Source organism: Artemia franciscana, chromosome 15 (assembly GCF_032884065.1).
Source record: "Artemia franciscana chromosome 15, ASM3288406v1, whole genome shotgun sequence".
Taxonomy (NCBI): Eukaryota; Metazoa; Arthropoda; class Branchiopoda; order Anostraca; family Artemiidae; genus Artemia; species Artemia franciscana.
Genome location: NC_088877.1, coordinates 6586286 through 6610571, shown reverse-complemented (window position 1 = coordinate 6610571; position 24286 = coordinate 6586286). Strand labels below are relative to the sequence as shown.

At 34.8% G+C, this 24286-nt stretch overlaps 1 protein-coding gene across 8 annotated transcripts in view; it reads right to left on the bottom strand.

The window, feature by feature from the left end:
* LOC136035992 (cardioacceleratory peptide receptor-like) overlaps positions 1 to 24286 on the bottom strand; it is a 473226-nt gene that overhangs the window by 275264 nt on the left and 173676 nt on the right. For 5 of the 8 annotated variants that reach the window (XM_065717902.1, XM_065717903.1, XM_065717904.1 and 2 more), the window contains 2 exons: positions 20087 to 20271; positions 9870 to 10311 (listed from right to left, as the gene is read on the bottom strand). In XM_065717902.1, coding sequence (XP_065573974.1) covers positions 9958 to 10311; positions 20087 to 20271 — 539 coding nt within the window. In that variant the 3' untranslated portion in view covers positions 9870 to 9957. Of the gene's footprint in view, positions 1 to 9869; positions 10316 to 20080; positions 20272 to 24286 lie in introns of all 8 variants that reach the window. The other 3 variants (XM_065717906.1, XM_065717908.1, XM_065717909.1) reach the window with 3 other exon arrangements.

The window sequence follows — 24286 nt, the reverse complement described above, 5'->3', positions numbered from 1 at the left end:
ACACAGCTAAGTCTAATTGATAGTATATAACCGTCCATACATCGATTAGTTTGTGCACTCAGACGTACCTATTCCAAGCGTAAATGTCATTGTTAGATCAAGAGCTAGGAGCTTAGAATAGTACCAACTATGTGCAATTTCGCTCGGCGTGAGTCCTAATTACCTCTTAATTAATTAATAACCTCTTACTTAATAGTCTTAATTAATTAAATTCCACTTTTTTTTAAGTATAACTATGACTTTTGTCTAATGGTCTCTTGAAATATCTTTTATTTAGTATAATCTATTCGCAATTACATGGTAAAGGAATACAAAAACCTGCGCGCATTTATTAGCGTGTTACCCACATGTAGCGTATACCTGGTATACAGCGTATGCAGCGCTATACAGCGTATACATGCCATATTCAGATATACAGCGTATATCTGAACGGATGCAGTCTTTCCTAGAGGCACTCTTACCATTACTTGGTACCAGGACTTAACCAAACATATTGATGCCATCGCCGATATAATTTTTTTTTGTCAAAAATTGCATTTTAGTTTAAATATTATATTTGTTATTTACTAAAGAACGTAAAATTTTCTGTTTCCTTTTTAATGAGCCCAAAAATAGTTCCTTATGATGATCCAGTTAACTGCTAGTAGTGATGAAAAGAAAAACAAGAATAAAAAACTAAGAAAAAACAGAGGGCACATCAGTGCTACCATTGCAAAATACTGATTTTCCTCGTTTGTCAAAGTGGGGAACTATAACTATTCTGTGCAGGTTTGTGACCATGACGATTTCGATGTTGTTTTATTCCGACGCGACATCATTTTGAGGGTTTTCAGGCTCTTTCAAAATTCCCATAAGTTTGTTTCCGCAATAAGCTTTTTACCTTTAAGATACATCAAAATATTATTCCTGTTATAATAGTTATCAGCAAAAGATCATGGCAAAATACCATAGTTATCATTCCTGAATCAGCTTCAAATACTATTTTTTTATTAGTGACTTTTTTTTAAATGACATTTTTAAATTATAGGTTGTTATGGGCCATGGTTTGTTCCTTGCTAGGTTGCAATAATCACTGCAACCATGAATTTATGGTGCATCAGGCTTCAAACCATGAAAACATGAAAACAAACCATGAAAACAGCCCGTAATGTATTTTGATTTTTGGCGGCTGAGCTGTTGCAAGAAGGGCAGTCGCACTCACTATAGTATTCTCCTAGGTACAAACAAACAAATTGTAAGGGTGTAACAATAGCTCCTTTCCTGGGAGGACACCAAAATGGTGTTTCAAAACTCCCATGTTCAGCAATATCACCAAATTTCCCAATCTCAGTTGTCGTTTTACACGTGTAATACATCTTGATAAATCGATTCCTTTGGAAATTTATTTTCGGACACCCTCTTTAGTCTTGGTAATTTGAGCATCGATTTCCCAAATCATTCGTTAATTGGAAGTTTTCCCCTATATATATATATATATATATATATATATATATATATATATATATATATATATATATATATATATATATATATATATATATATATATATATATATATATATATATATATATATATATATATATATATATATATGTATATATATATATATATATATATATATATATATATATATATATATATATATATATATATATATATATATATATATATATAGCGTGGACTCGTATCTCTTAAACCACTGGAAATAAAAGCTTGTTATGTGTAGAGTCTTTCAGAACTTCACAAATCTCAGGTGAGGGAACAGTCCAGAGCCCAAGTCCACCCCTTAAAAATGTGTCTACTTGTGTCTATTAGTAATTATGTTTTCGTGGAAACAAGTAGATCTATGGATGTGTTCCTGAGACATCTCAAAAACTGGTTTATTGGAGATATTCCCTTCCCTATTTTTTTTATCTCAACTTACAAAATAAAAAGGCAGTAACCATAACCCGGGGGGGGCAAAAATATTTTTAGTTTCGGACACTAAAGGAGCAAAGGTCACCAACTTATTGAATAGTCTGAAGATGAAGGAGGGCTCCACCAGAGATATACGCAGGGAGGGGGATCCAAACCCTTCGGAATCCTAAATTTCCCTAAATTTCTGGCAACTTATTCTAATTGAACTTATTTAAATTTTCGTTTCCCCCTCCCCCAAAAAAACATCCTTCGTACGTGGAGGGGATCCATGCATTATCTCGGAAGAAACTGTTTATTTATATCTTAGTTACAGATTGCGTTATTGTTTAATTTTTGAGGTACTTTTGTAACTACATTGCTTTAGAGTTAATAGCAGATTGAGAGAGGAGAAGGGGCTGAAACGTGAGCTTGGCAACTCATTTAGAGGCTCTAATATTAGGCGCAAACCACTTCTAGACATTTAGTTGATGTAGCGCAAAAACAATTGTGATATCACGAAAGTTGTCAATGGTATTAGCCAGATACGAGACTGGAGATAGAAAGCTGAGAAACTCGCCCATGCCTTATTTCAGCTGCTAAATTTTTTTAAACGTATGATTTATGTAGCTTCATCGCAAGACTGATTTCTGGACAAACTACTATTTTAAAGTTCAAACGCTTTTTCTTTTAAATTTTCCAAATACCTTCTGCTACTTGCTTTGTGAGCATAAGCAAATAGATTTTTAATTTCCTCAGACTTTCTTAACGCTTGTTTTTAGTTGCTGACTCTGTTTCTTCTGTGCATTTTTCCCCCTTTGTCGATTAGCTACGTGTAACTTTTTTTTTATTTATTTCAACCGACACAATGTCGGCGACAGATTAATGAAGGTGCAATAGAGTTTCCACGGAGGGGTGCCCCAACCGCCACTTTGTGTACACCTTAGAACACAATGGGTGATGCACCTTTCTACCATGCTTGGTACAATTCCTTAGAACACTTACACGACACTTGGGATGGGCCCCCTGGTCTACATGATATCTGTAACTAAGCGCCACCTCAATTTCTATCATCCCTTTCGAAAACAGGTACACTTGCTTATGCACCCAACAATTAAATAACTTATCATTATTTTCAGCCCCCCAAGGAGACGTTCTTTGTCATTGAAAACAGTTTTAAGTCTTCATTAGAAAATATAAACATTTGTTTATAGAATTTAGTCTCAATGCGTCTTGTTAATAGGTGTAAACAATTAAAACACAATCACGTTCATTTATGTTATAAAAACAGTGGGAATTGTCAATTAGTACAAAAAGAAAAGAAAAAATCCTTTCTCGAACGCGATACTTTACAGACTAATATAAAGAAAGCAGTCCCACTCAATCAATCGTATAAACTTTAGACATGGTAATTTTTTCCACTTCGAATGTTAATTTTGAACAAAGCCAAGAGTCCGGGAATTGATCATCCAAGGAACAGTCATTATTTCACCACCTGGACTCTATTTTGATTTGAAGCCGTTGAATAGTATTGACATCACGAGTGAGGTCAGAGTCAATTTATCAAACAATTCGTGGTAACGAACTGTAGTAAGGAGCAACCCGGCTCAATAGTAAACGAAACTCTAAAAAACGGAATTTTGATACTAAGAGATAAACCAAAAGAATCAGAACCAAAAGAAGGGGGAGCTGGAGGGGGAAACCAGAAATCTTGGAAAATGCCTATAAATGTCGTAGATACGTGACTGACGTAACCGGACTGGATCCGCTCTCTTTGGGGGAGTTAGATGGTGGGGTTCAGTGCTTTGGCGAGTTTAGTGTTTCTGGACGTGTAGGAAGATGAAAATTGGTAGGCGTGTCAGAAAGCTTTACAAATTGACTTGATAAAGTCGTTTTCCCCGATTCGAACATCTGGGGGGCTGAAGGGAGAGGAAAATTGGAAAAACTGAGGTATTTTTAATTTGCGAGAGGGTGATCGGATCTTAATGCATTTTGATATTTAGAAGGACCTCGTGACTTAGAGCTCTTATTTTAAATCCCGATCGGCATTAAGCCTCTGATTTTCCTTTTAAAGCAATCTATTAGTTCTTAGAATTTTGCTAGAGCTCATACCATATGAGCTCTTGGCTCTTCCGATCTCGTCACAAGTGCCATATGAGTTCTTAGCTCTTGTTTAACTCAGATTTTGATCAGTTGATCGAAATTTTCAAGGCCAGAGATTCATTCATTAAGTAAAATTGGTAATATTTCAGTAAAATTGCTATTACTTAAAGGTAGACCCATTGAATCAAGCATAATTCCTTAAATTATAGATTAAGGTGCAATAGATTAAGGGACATAGATTAAGGGGTCTATTTTTAAATGACAGCTTACCTTCATGGAAGTGTTCAAGGATATTTGATGTCAGAAAGCAAATTAAATTCATTACAACTACTTATTAGTTACTTGGCTTGTGAGTACTATTCTCAATAATTACTGTAATTTAATTACTGCTGAGATGGAAGGGACCTGGCGCTGACTTATCCGAAGACATCTGTTAGTATGCAATTACACATCATATTGACTGACACTTCAGGAACAGAACACCCAGGGAATATGCACTTAGCCGTTTCATATACACCAAAAAGGTCGACTTGCACCGGAGAAGAGGCTAAAGGAAAAAAAAACAGAAGAGGAAGGGCTGGAAGTAAATTTGGTGGCAAAAATTTCGTACAAACCTAGGGGGAATGGCCGGGGTTTCTTAAGGGTATGTGCAGGGCCGTATCCAGGATGTTTTTCAGATGAGGGGAGGGGCTACAAAAGGATTTTTTCGGGTTGGGGGTTACAAGAAAACCTAAACAAGAAAAAAAAACGCATAAAGATTTGTTTGTATTTATTCTTGTTACGTTTTTACGAGTCAAACAAACATTTCAGAAGGGGGGTCAAGTCCACTAACCCCCTAGATACGGCCTTGGTTGTGTGACAAGCGGAAAGAAGGATAATTGTCCAACTTGAGCCAAGAATGAAACTCTTGTAAAATCCAGAGCAGTTTACACGTAAACAGCTCGCCTAAGCTAAGTAGCAAATAAGGATTGCCTAAGTAAATAAGAGCCAAGAGCTCATAAGGCACTTGTGACGAGGTCGGAAGAGCCAAGAGCTTCTTCCCACCAAGTCTCATTACGATCTCTCCACCCTAAGCGTCTTCCAAGATTACTGGTTTCCCCCTCCAAGTCCCCCAATGGCACCGGATCCGGTTGGGGTTTAAAATAAGAGCTCTGAGACACGAGGTTCTTCTAAATATCATATTTCATTAAGATCTGATAACCCGTTCGTAAGTTAAAAATTCCACATTTTTTCTAATTTTTCTGAATTAACCGTCCTTTGACTCCCCCCGGAAGGTCAAATCAGAGAAGAGCCTATCTACAATTTTTTTTTTGAGTCCCTGATATACCTCCCAACTTTCAGCGATCGCTATATTGATCAAATATTTAGTTGTGGATCTTCTTCATGTAAAAATTGGGATGGTCTGGGATTCGAACCTAAAACCTCTAATACTCTAATTGAGAATCATACCCCAAGACCACAAACCATACTTAAGAAGAACAATCATTTGTTTTATCGACAAATAAAATTCTTCTCAACTATCTTGTTTGCTCCCCCCCCCCCACATGGTCAAATCGGAGAAGAGACTATTTCTAATCCAACAGTTAGTGGTAACGAACTATAATAAGGAGCGACCCGGTTCAATAGTAACCAAAACTCTAAAAAAAATGAAATTTTTATACCAATAGTTACATCAAAAGAATCGCATTTTAATGCTGATTTTAAATATATGAGTTTCATCAAGTATAGTCCTAACCATCAAAAGTTACGAGCCTGAGAAAATTTGCCCTATTTTGGAAAATAAGGAAAAACACCCCCTAAAATTAATAGAATCTTAACGAAAATCACACCATCAGATTCAGCGTATCAGAGAACCCTACTGTTCAAGTTCCAAGCTCCTATCTACAAAAATGTGGAATTTTGTATTTTTTGCCAGAAGACAAATCGCGGATGCGTGTTTGTTTGTTTGTTTTTTGTTTTGTTTTTTTCCCAAGGGTGATCGTATCGACCCATTGGTCCTATAATTTTGCGAGAGGGCTCTTTCGGACAGAAATAAAAAGTTCTAGTTTCCTTTTTAAGAGACCAAAGAAATTGGGGGGCACCTAGGCCCCCTCCCACGCTGATTTTTTCCCCAAAGTCACTGGATCAAAATTCTTAGATAGCCATTTTATTCAACATAGTCGAAAAACCCAATAACTATGTCTTTGGGGACGACTTACTCCCCCACAGTCCCCGTGGGAGGGGCTGCAAGTTACAAACTTCGACCAGTGTTTGCATATAGTAATGGTTATTGGGAAGTGTACAGACGTTTTCAGGGGGATTTTTTGGTTCGAAGGAGGGGTTGGGAAGGGCGGTTACGTGGGGGAAACCTTCCATGGAGGAATTTGTCATGGGGGAAGAAGATTTCCATGAAGGGGCGCAGCATTTTCTACAGTTATTTAAAAAAACAATGAAAAAATAAATATGAAAAGTTTTTTCAATTGAAAGTAAGGAGTAGCATTAAAACTTAAAACGAACAGAAAATCTTACGCATATAAGGGGTTCACCTGCTTCTAATACCTCACTCTACTCTAAAGTATTTTTAGTAATTTCAACTATTTATTTTACGGCCTTTGTGATTCAGGGGAAGAATTTTAAGCTTTAGTGTAAAGAGCGAGGTATTGACGAGTGGGCGAACCCTCTCATATACGTAATAAATCCATACGAATATAGAAGTTTGTTACGTAAGCTAATTCGTAAGTTACGTATATCTTTTACTAATGAAAACGTTCGTAAAAAATTAAAAGTTCTAGTTGCCTTTTTAAGTACCCAAGAAATTAAAGGGCAACTGAGCCTCCTCTCCCTCCTTTTTTTCTCAAAATTATCCGATCAAGACTATGGAAAAGCCATTTAGCCAAATAAATAAATATGCAAATTTCGCTTCAATTATTCATCTGCGGAGAGCCGAAATCAAAACATGGATTAACTAAAAAACGTTCAGAAATTAAATAAAAAAACAAGTTTTTTAACTGAAAGTAAGGAGCGACATTAAAACTTAAAACGAGCAGAAATTACCCCGTATATGATAGGGGCTGTTCCCTCTTTTACGCCCTGCTCTTTACGCTAAAGTTTTTACTGTTTTAAAAAGTAGAGTTGAGAGAAAGAGTCAAACTTTAGCGTAAAGAGCAGGGCGTAAAAGAGGGAACAACCTCTTTCATATACGGGGTAATTTCTGCTCGTTATAAGTTTTAATGTCGCTCCTTACTTTCAATTCAAAAATAGTTTTTTTTTTTAATTTAATTTAATCTAGTCTGATCCCTGATACGTCTGCCAACCTTCATCGTCCTAGCTTATCTGGAAGTGCATAAACTAGTAAATCCCCCAAACTCCCCCAAAGAGAGCGGATCTGGTCCGGTTATGTCAATAACGTACCTAGGACATGTGCTTATTCTTCCCACCAAGTTTCATCTCGATCTCTACACTCTAAATGTTTTCCAAATTTCCGGCTTTCCCCTCCAACTCCCCCAATGTCGCTGGATCCAGTCAGGATTTAAAATAAGAGCTCTGAGACATGAAGTCCTTCTAAATATCAAATTTCATTAAGATATGATCACCCATTCGTAAGTTAAAAATGTATCATTTTTCTGATTTTTCCCAATTAACCCCCCCAAAGAGAGCCGATCCAGTTTGGTTATGTCAATAACGTATCTAGGACTTGTGCTTATTCTTCCTATCTAGTATCATCACTATCTTTCCACTCTAAGCGAGAAAGCCATTTGGCAAAAAAAAATAGGCAAATTTCGTTTTAATTATTCATTTTTGGAGAGCCAAATTCAAACATATATTAATTCAAAAACGTTCAGATATTAAATAAAAAAAACAATTTTTTTCATTGAAGTAAGGAGCGACACTAAACTTAAAACGCACAGAAATTACTTCGTGCATTAAAAGGGCTGTTCCCTCCGCAACGCCCTGCTCTTTACGCTAAAGTTTTTTTTTACTGTTTTAGAAAGTAGAGTTGAGAGAAAGAGTCAAACTTCAGTGTAAAGAGCGGGGCGTTGAGGAGGGAACAGCCCCTTTCATATACAGAGTAATTTCTGTTCGTTTAAAGTTTTAACGTCGCTCCTCACTTTCAGTAAAAAAAAAACTTATTTTTTTTATTTAATCTTTTATCTAATTATGTTTTTTATCTAACGCAAGAACCGAGAGTGAAGACAATATTAACAGTGAAAGCAGCTCAAGATTGACCTAATTAATTACAAAACACGATCCAATTGATGATCCAATCTCAAATTTCGCTCATATTTGTGATGACCTCTTTCAACAGAGTCTTGATTTTCCCTTAGACTAACGGTTGAAAATTCGGAAGAAAATCATCAGAACTCTCAGACGTCTTTGAAACTCATTTAGGCTTGTTTTTTTCACAAGTTTTCTAACACCCCTTTCCCCACAGGTGGTTTTAGAAAAAAAGAGGTTGAAGGGGCCCTTACCCCAGGTGCTGAAACTTTAGGGATGCAATCATTCTTTTATTTTAAATTTGTATCTTATTAAAATAAAGTAGAGGTCGTAGTTGGCAGTAAATTACTTACCGTAATAGTTACATAATAATACTTAATACTTGCTGTAAGTATAAGCTAATTGACGAGTCCAGAACCACCACTGCTTTCTTCTGAAGGATAACCCATGCTCATTGAATATCCGGAGGTGTACCTCTCTTGCCCCCCCCCCACTCCCCTCAGTGAAAATCCTGAAGCTATGCCGCTGGAAACATGTACGTTATTTAACACGTTTTGACTTTGGATTCCTAAATAGCAATTAGCCTCTGGTTGATGACTTGCGATCAACTGCCTCCAAAGTATATCGAGCTTACAACTTTATCAAGCAGAAAGAGGTCACCACAAGAACAACCTAGTCCGCATTTGCCGCGCAGATCTTAGCTCTCTTAGCACGTTCTTCCAACCGTGCAACCGTGCTAGATGTGCGTACTGTCGGCAGAAGAATGCCACGAAGACTGAAAGCTCCTTGTTGATACCCTAAATGCCACTGAAGCCACGGGAGGATCTAAGGTAAGCCAATCTTGAAAGCCCTTAATTGCTGCTCTTGGTGAAAATTCAGCATCCAAATCCAGGCTGTGGAATATTTACACTCAACATCTTTTGATTTTAGATAGTCACGCTTGGGTATTATTTTATTGGATGATATCTATTAGTTTGGGTGGTTCTTTGAATAACCCACGAATGATCAGTACCCCAAATAAATTCAATTAGTCTATGTGTGCAAAACTGAGAAAGATAGAAATAGGAGGAGTACGAAAAAAGGACTTGGAGAGGACAAAAGACCAAGGCTCCAAATCTTTCCCCTTCAATAGCACAGATTGTAAATATTTGAATGTCTGAAATTACAACGAAGTTTAACATGTCATCCTTTCTGTCAAAGGGTGTTCAAAGACTGTTGAAATTAACTAAGTGCATAATTTTAGGCCATAGGCCCTGGACCAAATCTAACAATTTGCAGTTGAATGATCCCTTTCCAACTTTCTATGACCATACTTCCTACGCAAGGAAGCCTTGGAAAAATTTAATTAATAAGAGACGGGTTGCTCTCTATTTCAATAAACGCTACTACGTTGACTAGTTTTGCTGGTGTGATACAGAGTTCCAAGGATATTAAAGAGCATTCCAGGGATGACTAGTTGCCCACGATCGGCTTCAATTCCCTTAAATGCCACCAAAGCTAACAATTTGCAGTGGAATGATGCCTTTCCAACTTTCTATGACCATGCTTCCTAAGCGATTAAGCCTTGGAAAAATTTAATTAATCAGAGACAGATCCTCTCAATTTAAATCAACGCTATTACGTTGACTATGAAAGGTTTTAAAAGCAACTGTCTGATTCATGAACTTAAAAAGTCTTACCTATTAATTGTAAAGGCTTTCACGTCCATTATTGCTACGCTAGTTTCTATCTTCCTTAATGTCTGCTAATGGACAACCACTAGTTCCTTCAATTTGAAGCCATAACATCAGAGATGCTCTTCTCATCTGTCACATTAGCTATTAGAAGTGCTCCTGTTACAACTTCAAAGTCGAATATTCCTACATTTTCTTTAGATTTCATATATCGTAACCGTTCACTATTCAAATCTCCACTTAGCCTCTTTGAAGGTTTACGTTTAGCACTCGACTGGCTCTGGGCTGGGTGTTTCGACATTGAGCTCGACAACGTGGTTGATTGGGTAGGATCTGATGAGGTGGTTCGGCTTATACCGAGGCCTAATGGCTTCCCTCTGACGATTTGCTCTTCGTTGGGTTGAAGACAGTCGATAGTTTTCCGTGCGACCCAATCGAAAAGAGGGATCTTTCTGAAAAGGTCAGATGACACGTTATTTGACACTTGACACTTGCACGAAATCTCCAATATCTTTATGAAAACAATTTGTGTAACATAAAAAAATTAGATAGATTTAAAGGTTAGAAGCTAGATGCATTGTGGGTTAAATTCTAATCTAGATATGGAATCTGTAAAGATTTTTTCAAAGAGGTTGCCAAGAAGTATGGTCATATATATATATATATATATATATATATATATATATATATATATATATATATATATATATATATATATATATATATATATATATATATATATATATATATATATATATATATATATATATATATATATATATATATATATATATATATATAAATATAGGGCTTTTCCTCCTCAACGCCCCGCTCTTTACGCTAAAGTTTCTTACTGTTTTAAAAATATAGTTAAGAGAAAGAGTCAAATTTTAGCGTAAAGAGCGAGGCGTTGAGGAGGAAAAGCCCCTTTCATATACGGAGTAATTTCTGTTCATTTTAAGTTTTAATGTTGCTCCTTACTTTCATTTTAAAAAACTTGTTTTTTTATTTAATTATTGTAAAAAGAACCAAAATTTGTAGTGGAAAACCTAAGAAGGAGAGAATATATTGCATTTAACCTAAGTAATTATAATTCGCATATATCATACAAAATTTAACTCACTACATGGGGCATAAATTTCTTATGTAGCTTTCGATGACTTTTGAAACATGATTTTAAATATACAAAACATGAAAATTATTTTCGTGGGAGGAGGCTAATCTTGGGAAGGACGGGATAAATTTACAGTGAATCTTGACAATAATAAGAAACCCTTGACGTGCGTGCAACAAATCGCTTGCATGCAAGAAAAATCTCCCTATAATTAATGCTCAGAATCATACACTTTTTTTATGCCTCTTATAATAACGAGCACTTTTTTTAACATATACAAGTGTGGCACGATATTGTCGGTTAACGTTGTGTATGAGTTGAAATAAACATTGACGTTTATACATTTTTTGACACCTGTTTCAATTTTAATTCCTATAAATGACAGCTGTCTTTTACTGTCACACAAAACAAATAACAGCTGTCATAACTGCTAGAGACTAAACAACTAGAAATGCGACTGTAATCTGATATGTTAGGTAAAAAGGGAATATAGTGAAAACAATTCACTTTTGAAGGGACAAAAATAGAAATCAAAATTTAAGATGATGCAAAAATGATGCAGTAATTATATATTGAGTAATTATTATTATATATTGAGTAATTATTATTATATATTGAGTAATTATTATTATATATTGAAAAATTATTATTATAGATAACTTCGAAGACCACACTGCCTTTCCATGACGAAAGTAAAACAGTGAAATATAAAATTATTTAACTGGATATTTCGAACACATATACAGTGTTCATCATCAGCAGTAAAACTAAAAGACATGAATAAAAATAAACAAAATTTATACCTAGTAAACTAATTACATATAGTTTATTGCTCTTATTTTTTTCAATGCAGCAGCCGAGGCAAATCTCATTGACCTTTTCGGTTCCGGTTCATTAGAATTAACTGACATATTACGTGGACAGAGGTCATAGCTCTTAGGTGAGGTGATATTTACTTTATTTGACCTCAGTAAATTATCATAAATTGAGTTCAATCCAAATTCACCTGTATCTCTGTTTATGGAATTATTCTTGAATAGAATTTTTTTAATTTCGATTGTTTCCCTGAAATTTTGCTTTAAACCTTGGTCCCTAGAAATCAAAGAAACATTTTCAAACAAAATAAAATGATTTGGAAAATTAAAGATATGCTCCGAGAGGGCCGACGTGAAATCTTCAGGTTTGGTATTTTGCTTTAAAGACGGTGAAATGGAATTAGGATGTTGCAGCAATCTTGTTTTTAAATTCTGGTTAGTTCGTCCCACATAAGAGCTTCCACAGGTACATGGAATTTTATAAACCCCACTTTGTTGCTCTACGGAAGTCCGATCCTTTCCAGAATTTAAAAAAACTAGCCAAAGTATTACTACCTCTTAAAGCTACCTTTAAACCATTATTTTGTAAAATTCTTTTAAGTTTTTCACTCAAACCTGGAACATATGGTAGAGAACAAAAAATATCTTTCTTTTCTGTTGTTTCCAGAATATCGTCAGAACATTCTAGAAATTTTTTCCTTCTTTTCGAAAAAGTCTGGTCAATTAAACAACCCGGATAATGGTTACTTATTAAAATCTCTTTTAACAACAATAATTCCTCCTCAATGAATTTTGGAGAACAAATTCTAAAAATGCGGTCAGTTAAAGATATGATTAAACCAATTTTTACTTGGCGAGCATGACCGGAGAAAAACGACAAAAATCTGTTATTGTTAGTAGGTTTTCTGTAAATCTTAAAATCCAGACTATTTTCATTTTTTAAAAGAAGGACGTCCAGAAAAGGAAGTTTATTATCTTCTTCTAATTCTATTGTAAATTTTAAATCCCCTCCCCAAAAATTAAGATGTTCTAAAAACCTTTTTAATTCCTCCACCCCATAATTCCATACTGAAATTATGTCATCCATATATCTCCCCCAAAATTTATGTTTTAAAAAATATGAATCTAACGCTATTGTTTCAATATTTTCTACAAAACAATTTGCTAATAAAGGACTTAAAGGGGCCCCCATGGGTAAACCATTTACTTGTTTGAAAGTACCCCCTCTGAATTGAAAAAAAATAAGAGAACATGTTGCACAACCTAACTAAATTCATAATTACACCGACTTCCAAAACTGTTTCACCACCAATTAAGTCCAAATTTCTTAGTATCTTTCTCTCAAGAAGAATTTCTGCGGCTTTTACATCAATACTCGTATACATTGACACTATGTCGAAACTTGAAATTATAGGATTTGAAGAAATCTCAACTTCTTTTAGTTTTTCTACAAGTTCTGACGAATTCTTAATGTAAGAAATTTGTGTAGACATGAGTGGTTTACGCAATGACACTAGCCACTTACTCAGAGCACTTGTTGGTGACTTATTTATTAGGTATAAATTTTGTTTATTTTTATTCATGTCTTTTAGTTTTACTGCTGATGATGAACACTGTATATGTGTTCGAAATATCCAGTTAAATAATTTTATATTTCACTGTCAATAAAAAGGTATCATCCCTATTTTGAACTGTTTTACTTTAATTATTATTATATATTGAGCAATTATATATTACTCGTGCAGTAATTCATATTGAGATTTGGTGGGTAGCGGGGGCCAAAAGCTATCCCCTCGGTATACCAAACTGAGCCTGCTCTTTTCAACTAGTCATGATGCATCGATTCGTGAAAATCATTTTTCTGTATTACATCTACATCTGCAAATGTTTAAGAGACTATATTTTGATTTTTCAAGAACTGTTGTACATTCTTTTCGCACAAACTGAAACGGTTTTAAGTTACTCCTTACTTTTAGTTGAATTTATTTTTAATTATTTAATATTAATAAAGATAAACTTTAGCATGATAAATAAACAACGCGATCTTATCTTGTGTCAGTTCATGAGTGCTTGAATGCAAAATCTTGTGTCATTTTGAACAAAAGAAACCTTAATAAACAAATATATTATTGGACTAGCTTGACTCCAGTTCTACTGTAGCGAATTATGCGTGATGAGATGTGCTATAAATTTCCAGGTCTAGGCCTTATTTAGGGAGTTCTAAGTTTCTGCCCCTCTCCTAAATTTTAAAAGACAATCCATTAAAATTTGCCTTTTTTAAAATTATGAATTGGCTAGAAAATACCAATAGCTGCATTGGATAATAAAAGAGAAAATTGGCTTATTGGTAAAAAGGTATGATGCTTGAACTAGGGTTGCATATAGGATTTGGATTTGGGTATTCATTTTCAGGGTAATTTTTTTTCCAAAATATAACAAAGAAGCGTGTATTATAATGCATTTTTTTATTATTTTAGGATAAGGGGGAAAAGCCAAAGCGGTGTATGACCTGCTGTGATTGGTTTACTGACGATGTTACACTTTTTCTTCTCAGAAAACGCAGAGACCACTACTCAATACTGTTTTAGGTTTCTGTAGATAAGAATGTCAAGAGATCTTTCCGATATTCGGTATGGAGGGAGTGGCTTCAAACTCTCCCAAAAATTGCAATTTAACCAATTCAAAATATTGATTAATCCCTAGCAGTAATCCAACAAATACTCTAAAGTTCATCATATCTAGATATATTTGAAAAAAATCATTTAGACCTCAGACATTCCACCACAGACCATGACGCAGGATCTGATTTTTTTTTCTTCAAAAAAGTCACCAAAATAGCAAACAATAAAACCTCTTTCTTTTCAGAAAAATAGCAAACAATGGGGCCTATTACTTGGTTTTGCAACGAATATAAAGAAATTTCAAAATTTAAACATTTTAAAATTAATAAATAATGAAAACTGAAAATATAGAATTGTAGTAGGATTTATGCAGATAGGATACACAGATATATCAACAAAAGCCACAGAAACAGAAAATTCGTTTTCGTTTTCATTTTGAAAACGAAATGAAATGAAATGAATTCATTTCATTTTAATTGCATTATCTTGTCCAGATAGATTTAATCTGTTATGTATATGCTCCCTCCCCGTAATATCAGAATATTCACACCATTATACTTGACTGCATAAATTGTTCGCACAATTTGCCTATGTTTAGCACTTTTATGCCCCCTTCCCCCAAAAAACGTAACCCACACTCGCTCCACAAAAGAATTGCCTCCAAATGCGTGCCATCAATCTTGCACTTCGACGACATGCGTATAATACGATTATTTGTACTACGATTTGTAATACATATAATACAATTTTATCAAGATTTGGCAACCTTGAATTAAACTTTTGAAATTCTCTTTCTCCGTGGAGGAGGTTGATTTATAATTCTTATGACACTCTTTTTTCTAATAGTGCTATTAAAAGGGTAAGAAAACACTGAATAGAAAAGTCATTAAAAGACAGAGAAGAAAAATTGTAGATGTTACTTCAATCCTGCTTTATAGTGATTAGCATTATTTATCAGTTACTTTTAAAAAGCAAAAGCTTGCGACTAAGAGGTAAGAAACAAAAGAGAGAGGGCCTTTCAGAGGTAACAACCTAAAGAACTCTTTGCACGTATCTGAATAATTTAATGTACTAGCTGTAGTTTTCTTTACGTCTCACCCTAACTTGCTTTACGTCTACATCTCACACTACGTCACGTATTTTACTCTACGTCTCACACTGACCAATTCTTTTTAACCCAAGGATAAACAGGAATCGGTGTTGAGATCGCTAAGAACTAGTCCACACGTAAAATAGCCCAAAGCCGCAAGGACGAAACAAAAACCTTGTCAGCTGGTCATTAAAAAAAGTTTATAACAATATTACAACTATTACAATTAAAAACTCACTGGAGCACCAAGCTGCCTGAGCCCAACAAAGCTCCTCCTCCTCCACCTCGATCTATTGAAATCCTCCCTCTTTAAACCATCCCAGTTTGTGCCCCTCTCCTAAATTTTAAAAGGAATCCCTTAAAATCTGTCTTTTTTAAATTATGTATTGGCTGGAAAAGACCAATAGCTGCAATGGCTAATAAAAGAGTAAACAGACTCATTTATCAAAAGAGAGGGTGCTTGAACTAGGGTGGAACTAGGGCTCCTTATCCCCCTAATCTATTCAAATCCCTCCTTCTTTACACCCTCCCAGAAAGTTTTCATGTTCCTTAAATCTTTCCTTTCGACATCCTCCCACTCCGTTCGGGGACGACCTGTTTTTCATTTGACCCTAGTTAAGGGCTTCTTTAGATTTTTTCATTAGATCTCATTTACTATTCCAAGTTTCCTGGCGAGTCCATATAGATATAAAAAAAGATTATTAAATATTTTTTGATTATTTATTTATTAGGTAATAATATACATATTCATACAAAAATATATAGTATTAGATATTGTTTAGAAACATAAAAAAATCTAAAATTGAAAACTGTGTAAAAATTTACAAAATTGTCTATCATGGCTGCAAAAATTATATGCCCTAATTCTCATAATTAAGATAATTGTTTTGTGGAGCAAAATGACGAAAAGGGACATTCTGTCGGGGCTTGTTACTTTACAGGCTTGATATGTTTTATTACTTAAGAAGAACTCAAACTTTGCATCTAAGTTCAAATAAGGCCTTTTCTGATAAATTATGGTCACTATTAGTGATACAGTATTAGGGACAGGTGGAGGGCTGATTGTGCCCTTCACATTGTGACAAACTGTTTCTGCGGAGCATAAAATATTATATTCACATGCCTATCGACACAAAGGTGGAAATGTAAGGCGAGACATCATAAACCATAGCCAGAAAATTTCTTGGGGTGTGGCAAGTACTACCAGAAGCTTTATTTTCCGCAATTTTAAACAGTTAAATTATTCCCCTTTTCACGTACAATGTTTCGATGCGTTAAATCATATGTTTATAATGTATTTAAATATCTTGCGGGTAATGTTTACATATCTTTGCGAAAAAGTGCCGGGACATTCGAATTAAGTGTCCGAAGTTTTGTAATGTACCCTCAGCTGCTTGGATAGAAAACCGAGACTGCTAGGTGAGCCGCAGCAGCTTCTCACTACTCATGCGATCGAGCCAAATTAAACATTAGAGGCTCTTCGTCTGGAATACATCGACGGCCTTTAGTGTTGCAGTTGTTGGCTGTCATATTTCAGCTCCGTAAAGCATTACAGAACCAACAAGGGCTTTGAAAATCCATAACTTAGTTGTTTGACTGATGTTCAATTTTCACCAAAAATGACGGTTCTGTTTACCGATGGCAAAAGACGCTTTGGATATCCTTGCTTGCAGCTCAGGGAGAAGTGATCTATCTGAGGAAACTGTAGAGCCTAGGTAAGTGAACCTTTGGACAACATCAATACTAGTTGTTCCTTCTAAGCTAACTGGAGAATTTACAGCAGGAGAAGACAGGTCTATAGCCATAAATTTCGTTTTATCCCAGTTTATCTGCAGTTCTACATTTGCGGCCTCTTCTCGTAAGTTCAGAAGCGCTTCCAACAGCTGATCCATAGAGACCACTAGGATGGCGAGGTCATCAGTAAAATCAGCATTTGAGATGATGCGGTCTCCTAACTTGAGCCGAAAACCGAAATGTGAAGTTGCCTTTTTCTTAGTGTGGTATGATGGCATTGAAAAGCTCTGGGGCTACTGTACATTTTTGACGCACTCCTGTCGTGATTTGGAAGAACGGGTTGTGCCGGTCATTGACATGAACACAGCTCTCTGTACCATGGGGCAGAGCTTTGAAGAGTCTGAAATATTTCTCAGGGAGGGCAGTCGACTCTAGAATCCGCCAAAGAGCTTTTCAGTTCTTTGATTCAAACGCAGAACAGAAGTCGACGAAGGCAAAAAAACCTTACGTCGGAGCTCCGTAGCTTTTTCCGTTATCTGTCGAATTGAGGAAAATTTTTCGATGGTTGAACGGTCCGACATAAAACCAGTATTTCTGAGCTTTGCTGATTTGTAATTCCTATAGTTTTTCACTGATGATCCCCAGCGCTTAGAAATAATGACACGATTGATCATCTTCTTTGTGCAACTGTCACTACTATACTATGAGCACTGGTGGAAAATTTTGCATTGAAAGTAGGTATTTGCGATAACAAGGTCGTGGGAACAGCATAGTTCAGGTAGGCGAAGGCCGTTATCATTTAGTGAGTCGCGGGATACAGGGCCGATTCTGCCATGACAAATACCCATATCATCACGCACTATGGCATCGAAGTCACCGAGAAGAAAAGCTATATAGTGGGGAGACACTGTCGTGAGACATCTGTTCAGAGCTGAGTATAATTTTCCCTTGGTTGTTTCTTTGGAATCGTTGGTCGCAGCATAGTATACGATGATGATCATCTTACCATGCTTGTGTCCAAAGTGGGCCTTCACTAGTCTTCACTAATACGGATTCGTGCAAGAGTAAAGCCTTTCTTGCGGGGCTATTTAATGCGAGGCCAATGTGAGGCCGTTCCTTCTCATACTCCCTCCAGACCAGAGCAATGAGTAATTATTGCCAATTTTCTCTTCTCCACTTCCGTTAAGATGGGTTTCTGTGAGACCGGTAATCGCCACTCTTCAGGAAGTAGGTTCTTTGATTCAGGTACATTCAGAGTAAAAATATTTCAGGTGGCTATTCGAAGCTTTGGGATAGAAGATTTAATTTGTCAGTCTTTCTGATGTTGCCAGTAGAATGTCCGTTGACACGCGATTGTCGAGATCTTAAAAGGAAGTGCAGATCTGTGGCTATTTTGTCACCATTCGTAGCGCTTATTTTCAATTGGAGGGTTGCTAGCCCAACCGAGCCTAGGCCTGGAATCTGATTAGAGATAGATTAAGCTAGATACCGAGATTCCTGGCGTTGATTCCACCCACCGCAAAAGGTTGTAGCAACTCTAATCAGAGTGTTTAGTAAGAAGAAACCATATATCCACAGGCACGTGGTCAGCAAAGCGTGCATCATACCGTACGAACTCTATTCACCTCTAACGTCTACTACAAGTCACTTTATTTGAACCAATATCGCATATACATGTTACATAAACTGCTAAGCAATGATTTTGTTCGTTTTGAGTTTCTTCTGCATTCTTTAATTCCATCAAAAAATCTTTGTTTTTAATTTATTTCAATAAAGCGCAAGTAGCGTTCCAGCCTTTGGAATGCCTGGAAGCTTTACTACTGCTCCTGTTTCTGGTAATTCCTCGTTGTTTCAAGTTTGAATTGATTATTTATCATAATTTCTTTTATAAGGAAGAATTGCTTTTTTTGAATTTAGGATTTTTTAAAGAGAAAAAATTATAAAATGAACTTAAGAACCAAACACAAATTGGTCTTATCTTCTATCTTTAGAGCTGAATATCTAGAGCGCTTTCTTAAAAACAATACATACTTATTTATTTTGCAAGAAATAAATTGTGTTTACTGATGAATCTATGTTTGTTGTTTTTGTTTTTTTTTAACATTCGAAACTTGTTTGGAGTTAAGCTTAGAAACCACATATAAAATGGATACCGTGGCAGATAATTTTCAGCACCCTAAAACTAAATAAGCTTAGCTCCATAATCTAAAAAATGTTAAGTCCAGGGTCTAAATCAGGAAGCAAAAAAAAACCCAAAATCTATACACCTCATACAAAGGATATTGAGATATGCACACGCACAAACGAATCAAAAGATTCTATCGAGGAATATTTTTAGGTAATTTTGTTTAAAATAAAAAATTATCAATGCCCAGAACCATTTACAAAACCAATTATCTGGGGGCGGGTTATGAGGTGACAATTTCCCTCCACTGGTACCGTAAAAGTCTTAAAAGGAAGTGGCTTCAAAAGCAAAGGAATTGACGCAACTTCACTCTCCCTTGTCCTTTTCATTAAGTGTTCGTGAAAAGAAACTTCTTGACACAAATACATTTCTTGACAAGAATCTATTTCAAAGAGAGGGATAACTCCTTTAAGAGATAAAAATAGAAACAAACTACGTGAAAACTATAAAACTAATGGCGCGACAAATTTCATCTTAAAACGTTAATGTGGTTGGCTTAGACCACCCCTCCAGTTTGTATTAGCCTGCCCCTGCTAATATAAGGCCTTCCTAAATCAAATTTCAAAATGTTGTGCTGGGTTTGATTTTCTAGGTGCAACAAGTTAGCAGCGCTTAAAGCAATAGGCCATAACCAAGTTATCAAAGCGGCTATACGGACCTCTACTTGCCTGAGATTCCTGCACAGCCTTGTCGAAAATAAGCAGTAAACCAGTGGGTTTGTTGCTGAATTCAACGGCGCTAAACTTTGTATGAAAGTGGCAACGGCTATCATCGTTTGTGTATTGGGTAAATGCCCGTAGACTTGTAACAAATCAAATATTATATATGGGCTCCAACAGAGGACAAAAACTGAAATAATAGAAATAATATTTTATGAACTTAAATACTATGATTAGCATACCAGTGTACTGAGCAGTTTGGGGCGTGGACAGATCAATCTATGGATATAAATAACGTTAATCATTATGCTAAAAAGTAAAGTTAATAGCGATATGGTTGAATGCTCTGAAGGACTTGAGCTACACCTTTAAGCGAAAGTAGAAACCAAGTTGATATATGATTATCTTGGTAGATTTAATATAGATTTTATTAAATTTAGAGTTCTTGCATGCATAATTAAGTTTGTTTTTGCAAGAAATTACATAAACTATTACAAACTGACATGCAAACGAGGGGCGTAGGCTGGATTCAATAACACATGTGGAGAGAGGAGCCCGAATATATTGTTGGGAGTCCAACTTTAGAAAATACTTATTTAAGCCTTTTATTAGCCTTTTTCTTATTTAAACCTTTTTTTTGTTTTAATTTTATTAGGCACAAGAAGCAAATTATAATCTTTTAGTTAAAGAGAGTGGGTCAAAGACGCTAAGAGGTCGATGAATAAGTTGTGCCAGTACAAAATTGATAAATTTTGTATTCAAAATATATTAAAACCAAAGAAGTAAATTTTGAAAAGAATGAGTTTTTGCCAGAATGAAGTAAAAAAAGAAGAAGAAAATCAAACCTATAATTCTTCTGAAGCATTGAGAGGAAAAGAATGTAAATCACGAAAAATTAGAAAAGTCAAAAATTTAAAATCGAAAGAGAAAAAAAAAAGAAAAAAACCAAACCAATACATACAGTAAATACTCCATGTAAAAACCCTGAAAGTACAACAAACAATCAATGAGCTAATCCTCTCAACAACACAGAAGAACCGACAACAAGATAATGAAAACAATTGAAAAATTTTTGAATTTTGAAAATGAAAAAAATTGAAAAAAACAATTGAAGAAAATCAAACCTATAATTCTTCTGAAGCATTGAGAGGAAAAGAATGTAAATCATGAAAAATTAGAAAAGGCAAAAATTTAAAACCAAAAGAGAATAAAAAGAAAAAAACCAAACCAAGACATACAGTAAATACTCCATGTAAAAACCCTGAAAGTACAACAAACAATCAATGAGCTAATCCTCTCAACAACCGACAAGAACCGACAACAAGATAATGAAAACAATTGAAAAATTTGATAATTCTGCTGTAAAACAATTCTCTCACTGGCATCCAATCAAAAATATATCAAAATATATTTCAAAAATATATCAAAATATAATAATATATTTAATATAAATATATTTAATAATATATTATATTTAATATAATATATTATAATATAATAATATATTATATAATATATTATATAATAATTTAATAATAATTTTATAATAATTTAATAATATATTATATTAATATATTTAATAATATATTTAATATATATATTTAATATTTAAGATATCAAAAATATATTTGCTTGCTTTTCTTACCGTCACAAACTCGTAATTTTGTTTGTCAAAATATATTAAATTTAGATTATCTTTTGTTATTATGGTAGAAAATTAACGTCAGTGCCCCTCCTCATCCACAATGCACTATATAAGCTTTACTGTGAGATTTGGTAGACAACATACGTAGAGGAGAAGGAGGAGGTTTAAGACTGGCTTCTCCTCTAAAATATTTGTCAGGCTTCTTACGATTTTTCTACAAGCACCAATAGCTTTTTTATATAATATATTAATTTTCATGTTTTTTCACTTTGACACCCCTCTGTCCTTACCCCAGGAATGCACTCCTGCCTACATGCTTTCCATATAGGTTTCCATATAGGTAGCCTCTTATGCCCTACCTGGCATTTACTAAACTATCAAAATAGAAATTTTAATCAATGAAAGGCCAAAGCCATTGGTGACATGATAAGTGAAGCTCCAAGGCTAAGGGCCCAAAATCACATAAATATATATTAACGTAGAGATTAAACAAGGTTTCGTGGACACATTTGTCCACGTGGACAAAAAAAAAGAAAGAAAAAAAATGGTATTTGTGCCTTGTTTAATCGGTCATGCAAGTTTTTTCGATCTGTATGTTTGGAGCCCATTGCTCTATGGGATGTTTTTATGGAACGGGTAACTTTGGGTTATATGGAGCTCATTCGATTGGAAGTTCAAAGTTTTAGTGCCCTTTTTTTAAGAGTCCAAAGTGAATGGAGGGCAATCAGCCCTCCCAAGCCTATCATTCCCAAAAACACATACGATCAGAATTTTAAGAGGGCTATTTTGTTCAGCAATGTTGAAAGGTCTAGTAATTATGTCTTTGGGTATGTCAACCTCCTCACAATCCTCAAGAAGATAGGCAATTCGTTCATTGTTTACAGATAGTATATTTTATTGAAAAGGATACGAATGTTTAAATTTTAATTTCCAAGAAGACGAAGGGCATTCAGGTGTGCCTTTCAGGGAATGTTGAGGGGAGCGTTGAACTAAATCAAAACACGTTATGCGCATACGGATTATCAAAAGGTTGTAATACAGCAATAACTGAGTATATCAATTCGGAAAATTTAGGAAATGATAGGAGAGGATCAAAAAGACAATGTTTCCATGCGACCAATACTACTACAACTACCATAACTACTACTACCACACTACTCCATTTAAAATATTGAAGGGAAATTTGAACTAAATCAAAAGACGTTATGTGCAAGCATATTTTCAAAATTACGTATCACAAGAATTGATTTGGGGATTAAGTTGGAACTTTCGGATAATACTTAAAGGGGAACATCATTTCACCAAAAGGCAATGTATGTACACGCTACTGTTAATACTACTGTTACTGCCACATTTGCTACTACTGCTATTACTTATGTTTTAATTGCCTGTAAGGCTAAGAGCACTGAGACGAAAATTTCAAGAAGTATATGAAAATACAGGTTATTTCAAAAATATATCAAAATATAATAATATATTTAATATAAATATATTTAATAATATATTATATTTAATATAATATATTATAATATAATAATATAATATATAATATATTATATAATAATTTAATAATAATTTTATAATAATTTAATAATATATTATATTAATATATTTAATAATATATTTAATATATATATATAATATTTAAGATATCAAAAATATATTTGCTTGCTTTTCTTACCGTCACAAACTCGTAATTTTGTTTGTCAAAATATATTAAATTTAGATTATCTTTTGTTATTATGGTAAAAATTAACGTCAGTGCCCCTCCTCATTCACAATGCACTATATAAGCTTTACTGTGAGATTTGGTAGACAACATACGTAGAGGAGAAGGAGGAGAAGGCCAAGCCATTGGTGACATGATAAGTGAAGCTCCAAGGCTAAGGGCCCAAAATCACATAAATATATATTAACGTAGAGATTAAACAAGGTTTATAATTTTTGGCCTCTCCCCTAAAATATTTGTCAGGGTTCTTACGATTTTTCTACAAGCACCAATAGCTTTTTTATATAATTAATTTTCATGTTTTTTCACTTTGACACCCCTCTGTCCTTACCCCGGGAATGCACTCCCGCCTTCATGCTTTCCATATAGGTTTGTGAAAAGTCACTAGATTAGAGTCAACATAAAAGGGCTAACTTAGTAAAGACCGATATGTCTGCTATGTGTTAATTTCTTTTTCCTGGCCTTAATATATTAAACTCGAAGGAACTTGGAGCTGGTCTCATTCCACCGCAAATTTAAAGTTCTAGAGACATTTTCAAGGGCTAATACTGATTGGAGGGTAGCCTCTTATGCCCTACCTGGCATTTACTAAGCTATCAAAATAGAAATTCTAATCAATGAAAGGCCAAAGCCATTGGTGACAAGATAAGGGAAGCTCCAAGGCTAAGGACCCAAAATCACATAAATATATATTAACGTAGAGATTAAACAAGGTTTCGTGGACACATTTTGATAAAAAAAAGAAAAAAACTGATATTTGTGCCTTGTTTAATCGGTCATGTAAGTTTTTTCAATCTGTATGATTTTGGAGCCCATGGCTCTCTGGGATGT